The sequence below is a fragment of the Salvelinus fontinalis genome, chromosome 24, assembly GCF_029448725.1.
Source record: "Salvelinus fontinalis isolate EN_2023a chromosome 24, ASM2944872v1, whole genome shotgun sequence".
Lineage (NCBI taxonomy): Eukaryota > Metazoa > Chordata > Actinopteri > Salmoniformes > Salmonidae > Salvelinus > Salvelinus fontinalis.
Window position 1 is genome coordinate 15,707,430 of NC_074688.1, and position 23,440 is coordinate 15,730,869.

Here is a 23,440-nt window from a genome sequence, read left to right on the forward strand (position 1 = left end):
TGCCAATGATTAAATAGAAAAACTACTATACCCACAATGCCCTGTGCGCTCCTATTTCCCAACTGAGGTTGCGCTTGCAAGGAGATGCTCCGCTCAGTTACAAGATGATGCAGGATTGATGGAGGAGGCGGGCGAATGCGGGAAGGTAGCGGAGAGAATGCACAGAAGAGTGATGCGGATCATGTTGGTCTATTTGACTGGGATTTTTGGTCGTGAGACAGAACGATGATCGGACGGGTAACGAGCCTCTAGATAGTTGATATTGGGACTACAGACTTTTTTGGACAATCTCTAATTCAGGCGTTCTCTGTTTTCTTTTATTATCGGCCTATTTGCGCAGTTGTTGATTTTATTATACTGAATTGGATTGTTTTGTCGACAACTATAGATTATTGGCACATGGAAATTTCTATCGTTTATCAAAGATTTTGTAAATTATTGTTATTTTTCTTATAAGGTGTGGACAAGGTATATGGTCGCGGCAGCAAAGCGCTCGATACGACAGCATCTGCACAGGGACAGATCTCCGCTGTATTTCAATAAAGATGTCAACATTATTGCATTATGGCTGCAACTGTCAATTGTTTTGCAGCATCAGCGTTTGATCTTGGTGCTATAAACAACAATTCTGCAGCATTTCTAATGATGCCAAACCGAAAGGAGACGGTCGAGCTCGCAAATTAAGTGTCCTAAAATATAAAGCCTAAAATAACATTTCAAAATGGAGGCACTTTGTCCTCGCTGGATGGTATTTTTATGGACGATTTTCGGCCTGTTTGTGGGTGTCAGCCTCGACACCAACGAGGCTGAAGTTGAACCAACCCCCGGCCCACTGAACACCTCTGGCCCACTGACTATCCACTTCCCACTGCGGCAGGGCCCTCTCTCCGAAACCCAACCCCCGCCCGTAGCCCCGCAGCGCTCCTGGAGGGCTGCGCGAAGGCGCAGAGGGGTCAGGGGCATTAGTTTCGTGGACATGATCGACAACCTCCGTGGGAAATCTGGACAGGGCTACTACGTGGAGATGGCAGTGGGTTCACCGCCACAGAAGGTGACTGACTGACTGACTGACTCTCTCGCTCTCTCTCGCTCTCTCTCTGTCTCTCTCTCTCTTATTGAGACGCCCATTCCGTTGACCCTGTATGACGTTTTGCGCACCTGTGCCCTATATCCTCTGCATTGTGGCACGTCAAACCTACCCTATCAAACTTTTGATTAGTGGAATCAGGTGATGAGTAGTAGGGAAAAAACATGTACACCTCTTTGGGTCCCCAGGACCAGAATGAAGAAACACTGGCCTTCGTAAACCTTGGTAACATGGCCTTTAAAATGACAGACAGTGAAGAAGGAGAAGAACAAGAATAAATGTGTGTGTCTGTGCCTGTGTGCTTGCATGTGAGAGAAGGAGAGAATGAAGCCTTTAATTCTGCAGAGAGAGAGAGAGGGGAGGGGTAAGCTGCTAAGCAGCTGCAGGGTACAGACTGGCACACCACAGGGATTACTGTGTGACAGAGCCAATGTTATGCCCTGCCTAGGACATTATGCCACTAGGAGGATAAACCATCACTGGCCTCCATCCACTCACTAACATTTAGAGACATTGATACAAATACAGCCATAGAGATGAATCCAGTATTAATAACTATTTATACGACACACTTAAATACACTCAAAAGGAATCTATAACCCTGTCTTTCAAAGATAATTCGTAAAAATCCAAATAACTTCACAGATCTTCATTGTAAAGGGTTTAAACACTGTTTCCCATGCTTGTTCAACGAACCATAAACAATTAATGAACATGCACCTGTGGAACGGTCATTAAGACACTAACAGCTTACAGACGGTAGACAATTAAGGTCACAGTTATGAAAACTTGGGACACTAAAGAGGTCTTTATACTGACTCTGAAATCACCAAAAGAAAGATGCCCAGAGTCCCTGCTCATCTGCATGAGTACTGCAATTGTGGCCAGGGCAATAAATTGCAATGTCCGTACTGTGAGACGCCTAAGACAGCGCTACAGGGAGACAGGACAGACAGCTGATCTCCCTCGCAGTGGTAGACCACGTGTAACAGCACCTGCACAGGATTGGTACATCCGAACATCACACCTGCAGGACAGGTACAGGATGACAACAACAACTGCATGAGTTACACCAGGAACGCACAATCCCTCCATCAGTGCTCAGACTGTCTGGCATAGGCTGAGAGAGGCTGGACTGAGAGCTTGTAGGCCTGTTGTAAGGCAGGTCCTCACCAGACATCACCGGCAACAACGTCACCTATGGGCACAAACCCACCCTCGCTGGACCAGACAGGACTGTAAATTGTGCTCTTCACTGACGTGAGTCGCGGTTTTGTCTCACCAGGGGTGATGGTCGGATTTGCGTTTATCGTCATAGGAATGAGCGTTACACAGAGGCCTGTACTCTGGAGCGGGATCGATTTGGAGTTGGAGGGTCCGTCATGGTCTGGGGCGGTGTGTCACAGTATCATCGGACTGAGCTTATTGTCATTGCAGGCAATCTCAACGCTGTGCATTACAGGGAAGACATCCTCCTCCCTCATGTGGTACCCTTCCTGCAGGCTCATCCTGACATGACCCTCCAGCAAGACAATGCCACCAGCCATACTGCTCGTTCTGCGCATGATTTCCTGCAAGACAGGAATGTCAGTGTTCTGCCATGGCCAGCGAAGAGCCCGGATCTCAATCCCATTGAGCACGTCTGGGACCTGTTGGATCGGAGGTCTGGGACCTGTCCGGGAACTTGCAGGTGCCTTGGTGGAAGAGCGGGGTACATCTCACAATCCATGAGGAGGAGATGCACTGCAGCTGGTGACCACACCAGATACTGACTGTTACTTTTGATTTTGACCCCCACTTTGTTCAGGAACACATTATTCAATTTCTGTTAGTCACATGTCTGTGGAACTTGTTCAGTTTATGTCTCAGTTGTTGAATCTAGTTATGTTCATGCAAATATTTACACATGTTAAGTTTGCTGAAAAGAAATACAGTTGACAGTGAGAGGACGTTTCTTTTTTTGCTGAGTTTATAAGACTCAAATGTGTGACTGTTAAATCAACTTCAAGATGTAAACCGGGGGCTGTATGTATCAATCATCACAGAGTAGAAGTGCTGATCTAGGATCAGGTCCCCCCCAGTAATCTTATTCATGATCTAAAAGGCTCAACTGATCCGAAATCAGCACTCCTCTGAGATGCTTCATACAGACAGCCCCTAAAATAATAGATGAGGTTTGCAACAGGGATTCTAGGCTTCTGCCAGCTAGAGGAAGTGTAGAAGGGTCGTAGCAAGAGTGAAGTGTGTGTGTGTGTGTGTGTGTGTGTGTGTGTGTCAGGATGCAGTCGCGGGCCAAGCGTCTCGGGTGGTGTGTCTGAAGGGAAGCAGGATGCGGGCAGGACAAATCAATTGTGAGCCGTCAGCGTATTCCTCACCAAAATACACCCGCTACACTACAATCAGAGAGAGAAAGGGAAGAGAGTGGGCCAAGAGGCTGACTGAGGGAGAGTTTATGCATGTTAAAGTTAAATCACTCTTTACAGTACTACCTCATAATGCTAAGGTGATTCTTTATTTATTTCAATATCATAGAACATGCAAATTGATCCACACAGACTGTTATGCACAATCTCCCTCGTAACCCTCTTTAATTTACATTTGATTTGGGTTTCCCCCACAATTCATTGCAATGTATCTGTGTTTGAATGGCTTAGTGTTTTGATGTGATGTGTGTACATTGTAGAACATAATGTCAGCTACTGTAAACCTAGGGAATGGATGGTAAAGGGACATGCTCCTCCAAGCAATGTTAAGAAAACTGAAGCTCCTTTGCTGTATTTCTACAAAATGTACAAATTCTAAAATGCATTTGGAGCACAGCAAAAACAAGCTAACATGACTCCAGACATGATCACCTTGTTGCTGTAGCTTCATTCACCTCAGTCAATAGGGGACTGAACATTCTAGAAACCAGTGGAGGCTGCTGAGGGGAGGACGGCTCATTTTAACGGCTGGAATGGAGCAAATGGAATGGCATCAAACACATGGAAACGTGTTGGATGTATTCGATGCCATTCCACCAATTCCGCTGAAGCCATTACCACGAGCCCGTCCTCCCCAATTAAGGTGTCACCAACCTCCTGTGCTACAAACACGTCATACAAGAATTAGCTGCTACTCACTAGCTCAGCACCGGGATTAAAACTCTAGTTTAGTTTCATGTCAAGTCAAACAGCAGTTGACTAGCCAAAGCCATCCACTACAGCCATCTGTACCTCTGCACTGTTTTGAGAAAAGTGGCGCTGTTCCCTGCAGCTGCGTGATGCTCTCTCCATAAAGCCAGCCAGCCACCCATACAAACAGCCTTCCCTCCTGCTCCCAGGTGTCTGCATGGTCCTAAAGTTAGCCTGCTAGTTCCGGAAAACTGCATTTGCCTTCTAATCGGGATTGAAATTATTTTAATAGCCTATTTTAAATTGTTTGTGTTTTAGGGTAGGGCGACTGCCATATCCAATTAACACTTCTGTGATAGAGGGTTAGAAGATGACATGGATATGTTATGGAACAGCAGGGTGCATGTGATGAGTGTATCTCAAGTGACATGTTTCTGTTAGTGGGAGTGTGTGTGCGCATGTGGCATTTGTGTGGAGAGTGTGTGTGAGACCGGGTGAGAGACTAAGGCAGGCTGGTGGTTCTTCCATGCACACAGTCCTTCAGGCTCTTGGCTCTGCCACTGAGAAGAATAACTTTCCTAGGCTATGTCCCAAATGGCACCCTATTCCCTACATAGTGCCTTACTTGGGCTCTGGTTAAAAGTAGTGCACTATATAGGGAATATGGTGCCAGCTGAGGATGCATCCCTGGATATTTCTGGAGCAGATCTATTATTGATCAGGTTCCTGCTGGTCACCAGAGAGACAACATGGCTGCCAGTCTGATTGACCGACTGCGCAAAATGTGATACTCACACTGAAAGGAGAGGGAAGGTGGGAGACAGAGAGAGAGAGAGAGAGGGCAATCCGAGAACAGCCTAGGGGTTGGATGCAGAGGGAAAGGAAAAGAGAAGGACATTTGGAGCAAAAGAAACCAATACATAGCAACTGCCAGTACCGTAATGCCAGGAGGTGAGGGAGAGAGAAAGTGACTCCAAATGGCTGAAATGAAGCAGTGCTTTCAGCAGCAGCTGCAGGGAATCATTTTATGAATAGGCATGGTTGTCTCCAAGGTAACCGAGATAATGTCCTTATCATCAGTGTATTTCAATGTATTCTGTCCTTTAACACTGGAAGACTCAAAAATGCACACACACACACACACACCTACATACACCACATATACCTACGGAATACCTGTCACAAAATATAGGCCTAGCATTGGAAAAATGTCCAGTGAATATGTAATATGGTTTCATAATAATGACAACTATGTTGTGTTTGTGTGTTTGGGAATCAGTTGAATATTCTGGTGGACACAGGCAGCAGTAACTTTGCAGTTGGGGCAGCTGCTCACCCTTTCCTCTGCAGATACTACCATCGCTCACTGTGAGTACCGCGGGATAGTATTACAATACACTGAAAGTGCTCTTTCTTGAAAACTTTACTGCTGACATGCGCAATGCTTTGGGACCCTATCAACAGTGGCCTGATGAGCAAAATACTAAAATAGGTTTTTTGAGTAAACTGCCCCTTTAAATATAATATTAAATATGAATCCCATTGAAGAGTGAACCTCAGTGGGATCTCTCCCTTTTAAATGACTCTGCACATACTTCCCTTGGTGGGCTTGTATAGTAAGCCCCTTTTCTCCGCTGCTGTTCATAGGTCTAACTCCTACCGCGACCTTGGGCGCAGTGTCTATGTACCCTACACCCAGGGCCGCTGGGAGGGCGAGCTGGGCACTGACCTGGTGTCTGTGCCGCACGGCCCCAATGCCTCGCTCCGTGCCAACATCGCTGCCATTACCCAGTCGGACCGCTTCTTCATCAACGGATCCAACTGGGAGGGCATCCTGGGCCTGGCCTACGCCGAAATTGCACGGGTGAGAGGAGGGCAGAGAGAAGGAGGGAAAGGGAAATGGTCTGGGTAGAAAACACATGGGTGAGAGGGGGGAAGAGGGAGATGGAAAGGGAGGGTGAGAGTGATCAGCTAGAGGGTCACTGGTGAGAGACAGCACTATTCAGTAATGTGGAAATGATGGATTTGTGGAGATACAATATCAGTTTAGGCTTGTTGTCAACAAGATAGCTAAAATGTAGTTATCCTTTTCCCATCTTTAAATCCTTTAACCCCCCCCCCCCCTTTTCTGTTTAGCCTGATGAGACGCTGGAGCCTTTCTTTGACTCGCTGGTGCGCCAGACCCCCGTGCCCAACCTGTTCTCCCTGCAGATGTGTGGCGCAGGGTTCACCCAGAACTACAGCCTGGGCAGTGCCACCGTGGGTGGCAGCATGGTGAGATGAGAGAGATAGAGCAAGAGAAATAGACATACAGTAGATAGGAAAAGGCACAGACACATTTTCTGTTTTAGGGAAATACACAGAAGCGGTGTGTTGTGTTAGTGTAACCAAGAGTGTTATAAACTCAGCAAAAAAAGAAACGTCCCCTTTTTCAGGACCCTATCTTTCAAAGATATTTTGTAAAAATCCAAATAACTTCACAGATCTTCATTGTAGAGGGTTTAAACACTGTTTCCCATGCTTGTTCAATGAACCGTAAACAATTAATGAACATGCACCTGTGGAACGGTCGTTAAGACACTAACAGCTTACAGACGGTAGGCAACTATGGTCACAGTTATGAAAACTTAGGACACTAAAGTGGCCTTTCTACTGACTCTGAAAAACACCAAATGAAAGATGCCCAGGGACCCTGCTCATCTGTATGAATGTGCCTTAGGCATGCTGCAGGGAGGCATGAGGACTGCAGATGTGGCCAGGGCAAAAAATTGCAATGTCCGTACTGTGAGATGCCTAAGACAGCGCTACAGGGAGACAGGACAGACAGCTGATCGTCCTCGCAGTGGTAGACCACGTGTAACAGCACCTGTACAGGATTGGTACATCCGAACATCACACCTGCGTGACAGGTAAAGGATGGCAACAACAACTGCCCGAGTTACACCAGGAACGCACAATCCCTCCATCAGTGCTCAGACTGTCCGCAATAGGCTGAGAGAGGCTGGACTGAGAGCTTGCAGGCCTGTTGTAAGGCAAGTCCTCATCAGACATCACCGGCAACAACGTCGCCTATGGGCACAAACCCACCCTCGCTGGACCAGACTGGACTGTAAAAAGTGCTCTTCACTGACGTGAGTCACAGTTTTGTCTCACCAGGTGTGATGGTCGGATTCGCGTTTATCGTCAAAGGAATGAGCGTTACACCGAGGCCTGTACTCTGGAGCGGGATCGATTTGGAGGTGGAGGGTCCGTCAAGGTCTGGGGTAGTGTGTCACAGCATCATCAGACTGAGTTTGTTGTCATTCCAGGCAATCTCAAATCTGTGCGTTACAGGGAAGACATCCTCCTCCCTCATGTGGTACCCTTCCTGCAGGCTCATCCTGACATGACCTTCCAGCATAACAATGCCACCAGCCATACTGCATGTTCTGTGTGTGATTTCCTGCAAGACAGGAATGTCAGTGTTCTGCCATGGCCAGCGAAGAGCCCGGATCTCAATCCCATTGAGCACGTCTGGGACCTGTTGGATCGGAGGGTGAGGGCTAGGGCCATTCTCCCCAGAAATGTCTAGGAACTTGCAGGTGCCTTGGTGGAAGAGTGGGGTAACATCTCACAGCAAGAACTGGCAAATCTGGTGCAGTCCATAAGGAGGAAATGCACTGCAGTACTTAATGAAGCTGGTGGCCAGACCAGATACTGACTGTTACTTTTTGATTTTGACCCCCCCCCCCTTTGTTATTCCATTTCTGTTAGTCACATGTCTGTGGAACTTGTTCAGTTTATGTCTCAGTTGTTGAATCTTGTTATGTTCATACAAATATTTACACATGTTAAGTTTGCTGAAAAGAAACGCAGTTGACAGTGAGAGGACATTTCTTTTTTTTGCTGAGTTTATATAGAGATGGTATGTGCCTAGTAGGTATGTCGGTATTGTTTAGTTATAAACTGTATTGCAAAGGCAATATGAGATGGAAAGTGTGTTGAGAGTTTGGACCCATCCTATGATACTGTTTGATTGCTGTTTTCTTAGATCATTGGTGGAGTGGATTCTTCTCTCTATGTTGGGGACCTGTGGTACACCCCAATCCGCCGGGAGTGGTATTATGAGGTCATCATTGTGCGCATTGAGGTCAATGGTCAGGATCTCAACATGGACTGCAAGGAGGTACTGGAGCTAACGGTTTTGCTGATAGCATTTTTTATAATCTGTGTTTTTCTGATGATCCTTTAATCAGCATTTTCCTCTCTATTTCATTCAATTTTTCTCTTTAATATGATAATATAATATATGCCATTTAGTAGATGCTTTTATCCAAAACGACGTATAGGCAAGTGTGCGTACATTTTAAGTATGAGTGGTCCCTTCTCTTTTTCTCTTTAGTTAACTCTGAATATCTGTCTGTTTACCATTTATCACTAATACTGGTGCGGTAAGTGACAGTGAATAAAGAATGACAATTTGTTTCCTCTCTTGGCATGTGGTTCTATCAGTACAACTATGATAAGAGCATTGTGGACAGTGGCACCACTAACCTCCGGCTCCCTCGTAAAGTGTTCCAGGCAGCTGTGAAGGCCATCGAGGCAGCCTCGTCTGTGAGTCCCTCCACATACATTTTCTCCTCTCTCTCGCACTCACCCTCTCTGTTGTTTTGTTCTTTCTCATCTTTCTAGCTGCCAGTTTCAGCTAGTGTCATGTGATATCCCCTTTCTCAGGTCTAATGTCTGTAATACTTTCATGGCTATCAACTTTCCCTAGTTTCTAGTTTCCGCAATTGCTAAATATTCTTTCTATCCCTCTCTTCCACACACACACACACACACACACACACACACACACACACACACACACACACACACACACACACACACACACACACACACACACACACACACACACACACACACACACACACACACACACACACACACAAACATACACAAACCCCATGTCTCCCTGTCAGACAGAGCAGTTTCCCTCTGGGTTCTGGTTGGGGGAGCAGCTGGTGTGCTGGCAGGCTGGCACCACCCCGTGGCACATCTTCCCTGTCATCTCGCTCTACCTAATGAGTGAGAACCGCAACCAGTCCTTCCGCATCTCCATTCTCCCACAGGTAACAGTGTCTGTCTGTGTACTTACCTTCAATTCATCAATTCAATGAGCTAGTGATGATCCTCTCTTAAACTCCTTTCACTGTTCATTCAATTTAGATGTGTTGAGAACGTCAGAGAGTATTTGATGTATGTTATTCCTGTGAGATAGTGGGGATTAATAGAATCACTGTTTCAATGGAAATGAGATAGAAGTGGAGAGCAGCTTGTATTGGGACAGTAGAGGCTGCCAGCGCTGGCTTTGAACCTTCGACTAGCAACAGTTAACATTGATAATATGCTTGTATAATAATATGAAAGTAATGGGTAAATTCCTCACTCATGCATGGACTGGTTAATTCATGCTTACACCAAACCCAAACTGCATAGACGGGCACAAAACAGTGCTGTGAGTTTAATAGCCTATTGCTGTATTTTCCTGGTTTATACTTAACATACATTGTAGGTGTTCTCTACTGACTGATGTCCGCTGTTTCTTTGTGCCCCCTGCAGCAGTACCTGCGACCCGTGGAGGACATGGCCTCGGCCCAGGAGGACTGCTATAAGTTTGCCGTGTCCCAGTCCAGCACGGGCACCGTCATGGGCGCCGTCATCATGGAGGGCTTCTATGTGGTGTTCGACCGCCAGAGGAAACGCATCGGATTTGCAGTCAGCACCTGCCATGGTGAGGGAGGATGGAGAGTATGAGAAGGAGGGAGAGGGGGAGATGAGATATATATATATATATATATATATATATATATATATATATATATATATATATATATATATATATATATACACTGCTCAAAAAAATAAAGGGAACACTTAAACAACACAATGTAACTCCAAGTCAATCACACTTCTGTGAAATCAAACTGTCCACTTAGGAAGCAACACTGATTGATAATAAATTTCACATGCTGTTGTGCAAATGGAATAGACAAAAGGTGGAAATTATAGGCAATTAGCAAGACACCCCCAATAAAGGAGTGATTCTGCAGGTGGTGACCACAGACCACTTCTCAGTTCCTATGCTTCCTGGCTGATGTTTTGGTCACTTTTGAATGCTGGCGGTGCTCTCACTCTAGTGGTAGCATGAGACGGAGTCTACAACCCACACAAGTGGCTCAGGTAGTGCAGCTCATCCAGGATGGCACATCAATGCGAGCTGTGGCAAGAAGGTTTGCTGTGTCTGTCAGCGTAGTGTCCAGAGCATGGAGGCGCTACCAGGAGACAGGCCAGTACATCAGGAGACGTGGAGGAGGCCGTAGGAGGGCAGCAACCCAGCAGCAGGACCGCTACCTCCGCCTTTGTGCAAGGTGGTGCACTGCCAGCGCCCTGCAAAATGACCTCCAGCAGGCCACAAATGTGCATGTGTCAGCATATGGTCTCACAAGGGCTCTGAGGATCTCATCTTGGTACCTAATGGCAGTCAGATTATCTCTGGCGAGCACATGGAGGGCTGTGCGGCCCCACAAAGAAATGCCACCCCACACCATGACTGACCCACCGCCAAACCGGTCATGCTGGAGGATGTTGCAGGGAGCAGAACGTTCTCCACGGCGTCTCCAGACTCTGTCACGTCTGTCACATGTGCTCAGTGTGAACCTGCTTTCATCTGTGAAGAGCACAGGGCGCCTGTGGCGAATTTGCCAATCTGGTGTTCTCTGGCAAATGCCAAACGTCCTGCACGGTGTTGGGCTGTAAGCACAACCCCCACCTGTGGACTCGGGCCCTCATACCACCCTCATGGAGTCTGCTTCTGACCGTTTGAGCAGACACATGCACATTTGTGGCCTGCTGGAGGTCATTTTGCAGGGCTCTGGCAGTGCTACTCCTTGCACAAAGGCGGAGGTAGCGGTCCTGCTGCTGGGTTGTTGCCCTCCTACGGCCTCCTCCACGTCTCCTGATGTACTGGCCTGTCTCCTGGTAGCGCCTCCATGCTCTGGACACTACGCTGACAGACACAGCAAACCTTCTTGCCACAGCTCGCATTGATGTGCCATCCTGGATGAGCTGCACTACCTGAGCCACTTGTGTGGGTTGTAGACTCCGTCTCATGTTACCACTAGAGTGAGAGCACCACCAGCATTCAAAAGTGACCAAAACATCAGCCAGGAAGCATAGGAACTGAGAAGTGGTCTGTGGTCACCACCTGCAGAATCACTCCTTTTTGGGGGGTGTCTTGCTAATTGCCTATAATTTCCACCTTTTGTCTATTCCATTTGCACAACAGCATGTGAAATTTATTGTCAGTCAGTGTTGCTTCCTAAGTGGACAGTTTGATTTCACAGAAGTGTGATTGACTTGGAGTTACATTGTGTTGTTTAAGTGTTCCCTTTATTTTTTTGAGCAGTGTATATAAACTCAGCAAAAAAAGAAATGTCCTCTCACTGTCAACTGCGTTGATTTTCAGCAAACTTAACATGTGTAAATATTTATAAGAACATAACAAGATTCAACAACTGAGACATAAACTGAACAAGTTCCACAGACATTTGACTAACAGAAATGGAATAATGTGTCCCTGAACAAAGGGGGGGTCAAAATCAAAAGTAACAGTCAGTATCTAGTGTGGCCACCAGCTGCATTAACTTCTTCTGGCTGCAAGCCCGAGGCCGCCCACAATATGACAACAGCCACTTCAAGTGCAGGGCGCGAAATTCAAAATATATTTTTTTGAAATATTTAACTTTCACACATTAACAAGTCCAATACAGCAAATGAAAGGTACACATCTTGTGAATCCAGCCAACATATCCGATTTTTAAAATGTTTTACAGCGAAAACAGCACGTATATTTATGTTAGCTCACCACCAAATACAAAAAAGGACAGATATTTTTCACAGCACAGGTAGCATGCACAAAGCCAACCTAACTAACCAAGAACCAACCAAACTAACCAAGAAACAACTTCATCAGATGACAGTCTTATAACATGTTATACAATAAATCTATGTTTTGTTCGAAAAATGTGCATATTTCAGGTATAAATCATAGTTTACATTGCAGCTACAATCAGAAATTGCACCGAAAGCAGCCATAATAATTACAGACACCAACGTCAAATACCTAAATACTCATCATAAAACATTTCTGAAAAATACATAGTGTACAGCAAATGAAAGACAGGCATCTTGTGATTCCAGCCAATATTTCCGATTTATTAAGTGTTTTACAGCGAAAACACAATATAGCGTTATATTAGCTTAACACAATAGCCAGAAACACAAGCCATTTCCCAGCAGCAAAAGTTAGTGATCGTAACAAACAAGCAAAAGATATATAATTTTTGACTAACCTTGATATACTTCATCAGATGACAGTCCTATAACATCAGGTTATACATACACTTATGTTTTGTTCGAAAATGTGCATATTTAGAGCTGAAATCAGTGGTTATACATTGTGCTAACGTAGCTACTTTTTCCCACAACGTCCGGATATTTTTCTGACACTTTTTCTGACACACATATTCTGACCAAATAGCTATTCATAAACATAACTAAAAAATACATGTTGTATAGGAAATGATAGATCCATTAGTTCTTAATGAAATCGCCGTGTTAGAATTCTAAAAATAACTTCATTACGACATACAGCTTCGGTATAGCTAGAGAGTACCCAAAAGCTGGGCGCCGATGACTAGTTCACATGTACGACAGATATATAAAATAGCATCATAAAATGTTTCCTACTTTTGCTGATCTTTCATCAGAATGTTGGACAAGGGGTCCTTTGTCAAGAACAATCGTTGTTTGGATTTAGAACGGCCTCTTTCCCTTTCGATTTAGCAAGCACACTAGCCAAGTGGCACGAATCTCTCCATGTCAACAAACGGAAGAGAACGGAACACGGCAAAACTCTCGAAAAAATTTCAATAATCTGATTAAACTATATTGAAAAAACATACTTTACGAGGATATGGTCACATGTATCAAATAAAATCAAAGCCGGAGATAGTAGTCGCCTATAACGAAAGCTTTTCATAAGGCAAATCCAGGTCCCTCCTCGCGCCTTCCTGAAAACAGGAAATGGGTGACACGTCATTCCAAGAGCTTTTATTCCACTTCAGACCAAGATAAACACTTCATTTCTTCTCCCACCGCCTCTTGACATCCAGGGGAAGGTGTATGACGTGCATGTATACTAATACGTATCATGCCCATTTATAGGCAGGACCTAGAACAGAGCCTCAATTTCAGACTTTCCACTTCCTGGTCAGGAAGTTTGTGCCAAATGAGTTCTGTTTTACTCACAGATATAATTCAAACGGTTTTAGAAACTAGAGAGTGTTTTCTATCCAATAGTAATAATAATATGCATATTGTACGAGCAAGAATTGAGTACGAGGCCGTTTGAAATGGGCACCTTTTATCTGGCTACTCAATACTGCCCCTGCAGCCCAAACAGGTTTTAAGTACTGCAGTGTATCTCCTCCTCATGGACTGCACCAGATTTGCCAGTTCTTGTTGTGAGATGTTACCCCACTCTTCCACCAAGGCAGTTGCAAGTTCCCGGGCTCTTCGCTGGCCATGGCAGAACACTGACATTCCTGCCTTGCAGGAAATCACGCACAGAACGAGCAGTATGGCTGGTGGCATTGTCATGCTGGAGGGTCATGTCAGGATGAGCCTGCAGGAAGGGTACCACATGAGGGAGGAGGATGTCTTCCCTGTAATGCACAGCGTTGAGATTGCCTGCAATGACAACAAACTCAGTCCGATGATGCTGTGACACACCGCCCCAAACCATGACGGGCCCTCCACCTACAAATCGATCCCGCTCCTGAGTACAGGCCTCAGTGTAACGCTCATTCCTTTGACGATAAACGCGAATCCGACCATCACCCCTGGTGAGACAAATTCCGCGACTCGTCAGTGAAGAGCACTTTTTGCCCGTCCTGTCTCGTCCAGCGACGGTGGGTTTGTGCCCATAGGCGACGTTGTTGCCGATGATGTCTGGTGAGGACCTGCCTTACAACAGGCCTACACGCCCTCAGTCCAGCCTCTCTCAGCCTATGCCGGACAGTCTGAGCACTGATGGAGGGATTGTGCGTTCTTGGTGTAACTTGGGCAGTTGTTGTTGCCATCCTTTACCTGTCCCGCAGGTGTGATGTTCGGATCTACTGATCCTGTGCAGGTGTTGTTACACGTGGTCTGCCACTGCGAGGACGATCAGCTGTCCACCCTGTCTCCCTGTAGCGCTGTCTTAGGCGTCTCACAGTACATACGCTGCAATTTATTGCCCTGGCCACATCTGCAGTCCTCATGCAGACGAGCAGGGACCCTGGGCATCTTTCTTTTGGTGTTTTTCAGAGTCAGTGGAAAGGCCTCTTTAGTGTCCCAAGTTTTCATAACTGTGACCTTAATTGCCTACCGTCTGTAAGTTGTTAGTTTCTTAACGAGCAAAGTTAATAAACAGATCACTGACCATTTCGAATCCCACCGTACCTTCTCCGCTGTGCAATCCGGTTTCCGAGCTGGTCACGGGTGCACCTCAGCCACACTCAAGGTACTAAATTATATCATAACCGCCATCGATAAAAGACAGTACTGTGCAGCCGTCTTCATCGACCTGGCCAAGGCTTTCGACTATGTCAATCACCGTATTCTTATTGGCAGACTCAATAGCCTTGGTTTCTCAAATGACTGCCTCTTCTGGTTCACCAACTACTTTGCAGATAGAGTTCAGTGTGTAAAATCGGAGGGCCTGTTGTCCGGACCTCTGGCAGTCTCTAGGGGGGTACCACAGGGTTAAATTCTCGGGCCAACTCTTCTCTGTATATATCAACGTTGTCGCTCTTGCTGCGGGTGATTCCCTGATCCACCTCTACGCAGACGACACCATTCTGTATACATCTGGTCCTTCTTTGGACACTGTGTTAACTAACCTCCAAACGAGCTTCAATGCCATACAACACTCCTTCCATGGCCTCCAACTGCTCTTAAACGCTAGCAAAACCAAATGCATGCTTTTCAACCGTTCGCTGCCCGCACCTGCCCGCCCGACTAGCATCACTACTCTGGACGGTTCTGACCTAGAATACGTGGACAACTACAATTACCTAGGTGTCTGGCTAGACTGTAAACTCTCCTTCCAGACTCATATCAAACATCTCCAATCCAAAATCAAATCTAGAATCGTCTTTCTATTTCGCAACAAAGCCTCCTTCACTCACGCCGCCAAACTTACCCAAGTAAAACTGACTAACCTACCGATCCTCGACTTCGGCAATGTCATCTACAAAATAGCTTCCAATACTCTACTCAGCAAATTGGATGCAGTCTATCACAGTACCATCCGTTTTGTTACCAAAGCGCCTTATACCACCCACCACTCGACCTGTATGCTCTAGTCGCCTGGCCCTCGCTCCATATTCGTCGCCAGACCCACTGGCTCCAGGTCATCTACATGTCTATGCTAAAGCTATGGTAAAGCTCCGCCTTATCTCAGCTCACTGGTCACGATAACAACACCCACCCGTAGCACGCCCTCCAGCAGGTATATCTCACTGGTTATCCCCAAAGCCAACACCTCCTTTAGCCGCCTTTCCTTCCAGTTCTCTGCTGCCAGTGACTGGAACGAATTGCAAAAATCGCTGAAGCTGGAGACTTACATTTCCCTTACTAACTTTAAAAATCAGCTATCTGAGCAGCTAACCGATCAGTGCAGCTGTACATAGTCCATCTGTAAATTGCCCACCCAATATACCTACCTCATCCCCATATTCCTGTTTTTATTTGCTTGACTGCTCTTTTGCACACCAATATCACTACTTACACACCATAATCTGCTCATCATCATCTGCTCATCTATCACTCCAGTGTTAATCTGCTAAATTGTATTTACTTTGCTACTATGGCCTATTTATTGCCATACCTCCTCATGCCATTTGCACACAATGTATATAGACTTTCACACTGTATATAGACTTTCACACTGTATATAGACGCTTGTTTATTCCATGTAACTCTGTGTTGTTGTTTCTGTCGCACTGCTTTGCTTTATCTTGGCCAGGTCGCAGTTGTAAATGAGAACTTGTTCTCAACTAGCTTACCTGGTTAAATAAAGGTGAAATATATATATTTTTTAATGACTGTTCCACAGGTGCATGTTCATTAATTGTTTAGCATGGGAAAAACAGTGTTTAAACCCTTCACAATGAAGATCTGTGAAGTTATTTGGATTTTTACTGAAAAAATATAAACGCAACATGCAACAATTTCAATTATTTTACTGTTATAGCTCCTAGTTGCCAGGGATTTTAATGTAGGGGAACTTAAATCCATTTTACCTCATTTCATGTGGTGTACTCCTCAATGCCACCGGAAGAATCCCAGAACATGTTCCAGTCTGTGATAGCAAAACAGTCCTGTAGTTTAGCATCTGCTTCATCTGACCACTTTTTTATAGACCGAGTCACCGATGCTTCATTGCCTCAATTTTTGCTTGTAAGCAGGAATCAGGAGGATAGAGCCTGTTGAAAAGCTTTTCCTGCTTTTCAACAGGAAAAGCGTCAATACAGGATTAAGATTGAATCCTACTACACCGGCTCCGATGTTCGTCGGATGTATGTAGCAGGGCTTACAAACTATTACGGACTACAAAGGGAAGCCCAGCCACAAGCTGCCTAGTGACACAAGCCTACCAGATGAGCTAAATGACTTCTATGCGTGCTTCGAGGCAAGCAACACTGAAGCATGCATGAGAGCACCAGCTGTTCTGGACGACTGTGTGATCACGCTCTCCATAGCCGATGTGAGTAAGACCTTTAAACAGGTCAACCTTCTCAAGGCCCCAGGTCCAGAAGGATAACCAGGATGTGTACTCCGAGCATGCACTGACCAACTGGCAAGTGTCTTCACTGACGTTTTCCACCTGTCATTGACCGAGTCTGTAATACCTACACGTTTCAAGCAGACCACAATGGTCCCTGTGCCCAAGAATGTGAAGGTAACCTGCCTAAATGACTACCGCCCCGTAGTCCCAGAAACCTTAGGCCCACCCCAAGATTTGCATGGGTCCTCAGATCCTCAACAAGTTCTACAGCTGCACCATCGAGAGCATCCTGACTGGTTGCATCAACGCCAGGTATGGCAACTGCTCGGCCTTCAACCGCAAGGCGCTACAAAGGGTAGTGCGTACGGCCCAGTACATCACTGGGGCCAAGCTTCCAACCATCCAGGACTTCAATACCAGGCGGTGTCATTGGAAGGCCCTAAAAATTGCCAAAGACTCCAGCCATCCTAGTCCTATATAGCCTCTGTATGTAGCCTCGTTATAGTTACTTTATTGTTGCTCTTTTATTTTTTTACTTTAGTTTATTTAGTAAATATTTTCTTAACTCTTATTTTTCTTAAAATTGCATTGTTGGTTTAGGGCTTATAAGTAATCATTTCACCGTATTCAGCGCATATGACAAATAGAATTTGATTTGATATGAGGAAATCAGTCAATTTAATTAAATTCATTAGGCCCTAATCTATGGATTTCACATGACTGGGCAGGGGCGCAGCCATGGACTTTATTATGCCCTCCCAGGCCCACCCATGGCTGCACCCCTGCCCACCCACTGGGGAGCCAGGACCAGCCAATCAGAATGGGTTTTTCCCCACGAAAGGGCTTTATTACAGACAGAAATACTCCTCAGTTTCATCAGCTGTCGAGGTGGCTGGTCTTAGACGATCCCGCAGGTGAAGAAGCCGGAGGTGGAGGTCCTGGGCTGTCCTAGTTACAGGTCCTGGGCTGTCCTAGTCTGCGGTTGTGAGCAGTGGTGTAAAGTACTTAAGTAAATATACTTTTAAGTACTACTTAAGTTGTTTTTTGGGGTATCTGTACTTTACTTTACTATTTATATTTTTTACTACTTTTACTTTACTATATTCCTAAAGACACCAAAAAGTACTCATTACATTTTGAATGTTTAGCAGGACAGGAATATGGTCTAATTCACACACTTATCAAGAGAACATCCCTGGTCATCCCTTCTGCCTCTGACCTGGCAGACTCACTAAACATAAATGATTTGTTTGTAAATTACGTCTGAGTGTTGAACTGTGCCCCTGGCTATCCATATATATATTTTTTTAATAATAAATTGTGTCGTCTGGTTTGCTGAATATAAGACATTTTAAATTATTTTTACTTTTAATTTTGATACTTAAGTACATATAAAACCAAATACTTTTAGGCTGCTACTCAAGTATTATTTTACTGGGTGACTTTCACTTTTACTTGAGTAATTTTCTTTTAAGGTATCTTTACTTTTACTTAAGTATGAAAATTGGGTACTTTTTCCACCGCTGGTTGTGAGGCCAGTTGAACATACTGCCAAATTCTCTTAAACGACATTGGAGGCGGCTTATGGTAGAGAAATGAACATTAAATGATCTAGCAACTTCTCTGGTGGACATTCCTGCAGTCAGCATGCCAATTACATGCTCCCTCAAAACTTGAGACATCTATGTCATTGTGTTGTGTGACAAAACTGCACATTTTAGAGTGGCCTTTTATTGTCCCCAGCACAAGTGCACCTGTGTAATGATCATGCTGTTTAATCAGCTTCTTGATATGCCACACCTGTACGGTGGATGGACTATCTTGGAAAAGGAGAAATTCTCACGAACAGAGATGTAAACAAATTTGTGCACAAAATTGGAGAGAAATAAGCTTTTGTGCGTATGGAAAATTTCTGGGATCTTTTATTTCAGCGCATGAAACATGGGTCCAACACTTTACATGTTGCGTTTGTATTTTTGTTCAGTACATATACACTGAGTGAACAAAACATTATGAACACCTGCTCTTTCTATGACAGACTGACCAGGTGAATCCAGATGAAAGCTATGGTCCCTTATTGATGTCATTTGTTAAATCCACTTCAATCAGTGTAGATGAAGTGGAGACAGATTAAAGATGGATTTATGTGTGTGTGTGCCTGTATGTTGCTGATCTATGTGTATTTCTATGCCACAGTGCACGATGAGTTCCGTACGGCCTCCGTCGAGGGGCCGTTCCATGGCGTGGATCTGGAGGACTGCGGCTACAACATCCCGCAGACGGACGAGTCCACCCTGATGACCATTGCCTACATCATGGCAGGCATCTGTGCCCTCTTCATGCTGCCACTGTGCCTCATGCTGTGCCAGTGGCGCTTCTCCCGCTGCCTCCGCCCACCTGGAGCTGGGGACTTTGCTGATAATATCTCACTCCTCAAATGATAGAAAGGCATGGAAATACAGTACACAGGAGAGGCAAGCCTACCAGAAATGGAGATGGAGGCTTTTCTAATTGTTGTTGAGGACGCATCAGCCTCATTGAGTAATGCAGAAACAGATTAACATGTAGGATGGTGTTGGTTGTGGCTTGGGTGGGTAGCACAATGACCAAACAAGCCAATGGCCACTTACTTTGGATTCATCAAAGGTGGATATACCAGCAAGCTGGGGTAAATGGCTTCCTGGATTCAGTGGATGACTTTATTGATAGAAGGGCATGATATAAATATACAGTATTTATAGATGTGTGTGAGTGTTCGTGATTGTATGAGGTGTATGTGTGTGTATGTATGTATGTATGTATGTATGTATGTATGTATGTATGTATGTATGTATGTATGTACAGCACCAGTCAAAAGTTTGGGCACACCTACACATTCAAGGGTTTTTCTTTATTTTTTATATTTTCTACATTGTAGAATAATAGTGAAGACATCAAAACAATTAAATAACACATGGAATCATGTAGTAACCAAAAAAGTATTAAACAAATCAAAATATAATTTATATTTTAAATTCTTCAAATTAGCCAACCTTTGCCTTCATTACAGCTTTGCACACTCTTGGCATTCTCTCAACCAGCTTCACCTGAAATGCTTTTCCAACAGTCTTGAAGGAGTTCCCACATATGCTGAGCACTTGTTGGCTGCTTTTCCTTTACTCTGCGGTCCAACTCATCCCAAACCATCTCAATTGGGATGAGGTCAGGTGATTGTGGAGGCCAGGTCATCTGATGCAGCACTCCATCGCTCTCCTTCTTGGTCAAATAGCCCTTACACAGCCTGGAGGTGTGTTGGGTCATTGTCCTGTTGAAAAACAAATGATAGTCCCACTAAGCGCAAACCAGATGGGATGGCATATCGCTGCAGAATGCTGTGGTAGCCATGCTGGTTAAGTGTGACTTGAATTCTAAATAAATCACAGTGTCACCAGCAAAGCACCCCCACACCATCACACCTCCTCCTCCATGCTTCATGGTGGGAACCACACATGCAGAGATCATCCGTTCGCCTACTCCGCGTCTCACAAAGACACGCCTGCTGGAACCAAAAATCTGAAATTTGCACTCATCAGACCAAAGGACAGATTTCCACTGGTCTAATGTCCATTGCACATGTTTTTTGACCCAAGCAAGTCTCTTCCTCTTATTGATGTCCTTTAGTAGTGGTTTCTTTGCAGCATTTAGATCATGAAGGCCTGATTCACGCAGTCTCCTCTGAACAGTTGACGTTGAGATGTGTCTGTTACTTGAACTCTGTGAAGCATTTATTTGGGCTGCAATTTCTGAGGCTGGTAACTCTAATGAACTTATCTTCTGTAGCAGAGGTAACTCTGGGTCTTTCTTTCCTGTGGCGGTCCTCATGAGAGCCAGGTTCATCATAGCGTTTGATGGTTTTTGCGACTGCACTTGAAGAAACTTTCAAAGTTCTTGAAATTTTCCGGATTGACTGACCGTCATGTCTTAAAGTGATGATGGACTGTCGTTTCTCTTTGCTTATTTGAGCTGTTCTTGTCATTATATGAACTTGGTCTTTTACCAAATAGGGCTATCTTCTGTATACCAACCCTACATTGTTACAACACAACTGATTGGCTCAAACACATTAAGGAAATAAATTCCACAAACTTTTAATAAGGCACACCTGTTAATTGAAATGCATTCCAGGTGACTACCGGAGCGTGCCAAGAGTGTACAAAGCTGTCAAGGCAAAGGGTGGCTACTTTAAGAGTCTCAAATATAAAATATACTTTGATTTAAGACTTTTTTTGTTACGACATAATTCCATGTGTTATTTCATAGTTTTGATGTCTTCACTATTATAGAATGTAGAAAAAACAAAAAATTCTGAAAAACTCTTGAATCAGGTGTGTCCAAACTTGACTGGTACTGTGTGTTTATCGATCACATATACATGAGGTGATCTAGAATTTAAGGATGGACCTGATTGAATATATTTGATTTTACATCAACAGCACCAGCTAAGCAACGCTAATCATAAGTGCTAATTGGGTGAACTTTTCAAGAGTGTAAAATTAGCACTCAAATATCCGATGCAGTGAAATTTATGGTGAAGCCATGTTACTTGGTGTACATTAAAAAGCTTAGATTATGTAATTAATACAGTTAATATCAGATATGACACTTTTATATGGCTCTTGAGTAAGTTCGTACCTCACTGCTAGTGAATGTACCAATTCACACAGAAAGAGACGCACGGACACACACAATCAATCTCCCACACATACAGAGGTCTTCAAAACCTCCAAACAGCTTGATCTCAGCCAACCCCTTAACAGCTTACATACAAAAACTCACCGGCACAGACCCGGACAGTAACACACATTCATGTGCCCCAGTCAACTGCACTATCCCCATGGTGTGCTTGAATATAAATCGTTTTGTGATGATTTTATGTAAATTAACACAATTGTAAAATTTCTCAATTACAGACAGATTCTTATTTCATAGACCTGCTGTAAATAAATATACACACCTGACACAGCACTGACCACCAATAAATAAAGTAACAAATATAATTGAATCTGTGTCATGACATGAATTCCCCTTCCCTGATGAGTGGGATACAGACATCTGGACCTATAATGTCACTATCAGCTTCTTGCAGGGCAGGCGGCATGGGAGGTTCCTGGTAGAAAGCCAGACACGATCCCCAGGGTGGTACACAGGAGTCTCACTGCAGTGGCAGTCTGCCTGCTCCTTTTGAAGCGCTGGAGTCTCACGTGAGAGTCGCTCCACACTTCTGCGAGCCTGAACCACTCATCAACCGCAGGAGCGTCAGTCTGGCCCGGGGTCCACGGAGCCAGGGTCAGCTGAAAACCCAGAACACACACTGGGAAATACCTGGATGTCCAACGACAGCTGTGTGTGCCCAGGTCAGCAGCCGATCCCTTATCCCTGTGGGAACATAGATGAGCTCGGGAGGACAGTTAGTGGGTGCGGGCTCCCTCTCCAGAGCCTGGCAAATGTCCATATCTACGTCCCAGCCCACAGGGGCTACGACTCGGGAGAATGGGATTATAGGTTGGTGAGGATGACGAATGTTTCCTTGGCGCCCTCCAGCCAGTGTCTCCACTCCTCTAATGCCAACTTCACCGCCAGGAGCTCTCGATCACCAACATCCTAATTCCTCTCTGCAGGGGACAGTTTCTTAGAGTAATATGCACACGGATACAATTTATGTGGATTACCCTGTCGTTGAGAGAACTGCCCCCACGCTCACCTCTGAAGCGTCCACCTCCACCACTAAGGAGATAGTGGGATCTGGGTGTTTGAGCAATGGGGCGGATGTGAAATGTCCCTTGAGTAGATGGAAGGCCCCGTAGGCTGCTGGACTCCACACCAACCTACGGGGACCACCCTTGAGGTGAGGGGTGGCGACGGAGCTGAAGTTCCTGATGAAACAGAGGTAGAACTTGGCAAACTCCAAAAAACGTTGTAACCCCTTTATGGTGGTTGGGACTGGCCGTGATCTGACCACATCTACCTTCATGTCGTCCATCCGCAATCGTTGCAGGCTGATTTGGTAGCCTAAGGAGACCACCTTCTGATGAAATTGGCGCTTCTCAGTCTTGACGAACAGGTGGTTAGCCAGGAGGCGTTCCAGGACTGCTCGGACGTGAGTGATGTGATCCTCCAGGGTAGCCGAGTAGACCAGGATGTCATCGATATACACGACCATCTGGCGTCCAAGCAGGTCCCTTAACACCTTGTTAACGAATGCCTAGAACACTGACGGAGCGTTGCTAAACCAAATGGCAACACCAAGTACTCGTAGTGACCAGACATCGTGCTGAACGCAGTCTTCCATTCATCCTTCTCCTGGATGCAGATGAGATTGTATGCACT

General features: G+C 45.1%; 1 protein-coding gene across 2 annotated transcripts; it reads left to right on the forward strand.

Annotated features, from left to right (window-relative positions):
* Nucleotides 1-58: 58 nt before the first annotated feature.
* Nucleotides 59-22,115, forward strand: LOC129822006 (beta-secretase 1-like). 2 transcript variants are annotated; one of them, XM_055879834.1, is made up of 9 exons: nt 60-1,051; nt 5,480-5,568; nt 5,848-6,064; nt 6,337-6,474; nt 8,231-8,365; nt 8,692-8,793; nt 9,162-9,311; nt 9,802-9,973; nt 19,271-22,115. In XM_055879834.1, the coding sequence occupies exons 1-9, from the start codon at nt 722-724 to the stop codon at nt 19,513-19,515; spliced, it is 1,578 nt and encodes a 525-aa protein (XP_055735809.1). In that variant the 5' UTR covers nt 60-721; the 3' UTR covers nt 19,516-22,115. The 2 variants fall into 2 exon arrangements, with proteins under 2 accessions (XP_055735811.1, XP_055735809.1); XM_055879836.1 differs by lacking the exons at nt 5,480-5,568; nt 5,848-6,064; nt 6,337-6,474 and having other exon boundaries at nt 59-1,051.
* The last annotated feature ends 1,325 nt before the right edge of the window (nt 22,116-23,440 follow it).

Coding starts and splice junctions, on each gene's coding strand:
- LOC129822006 (XM_055879834.1), top strand. CDS start 722: ATGGAGGCACTTTGTCCTCGCTGGATGGTATTTTTATGGACGATTTTC. Junction 5,569..5,847: donor AGATACTACCATCGCTCACT/GTGAGTACCGCG, acceptor TGCTGTTCATAG/GTCTAACTCCTACCGCGACC. Junction 8,366..8,691: donor TCAACATGGACTGCAAGGAG/GTACTGGAGCTA, acceptor TGGTTCTATCAG/TACAACTATGATAAGAGCAT.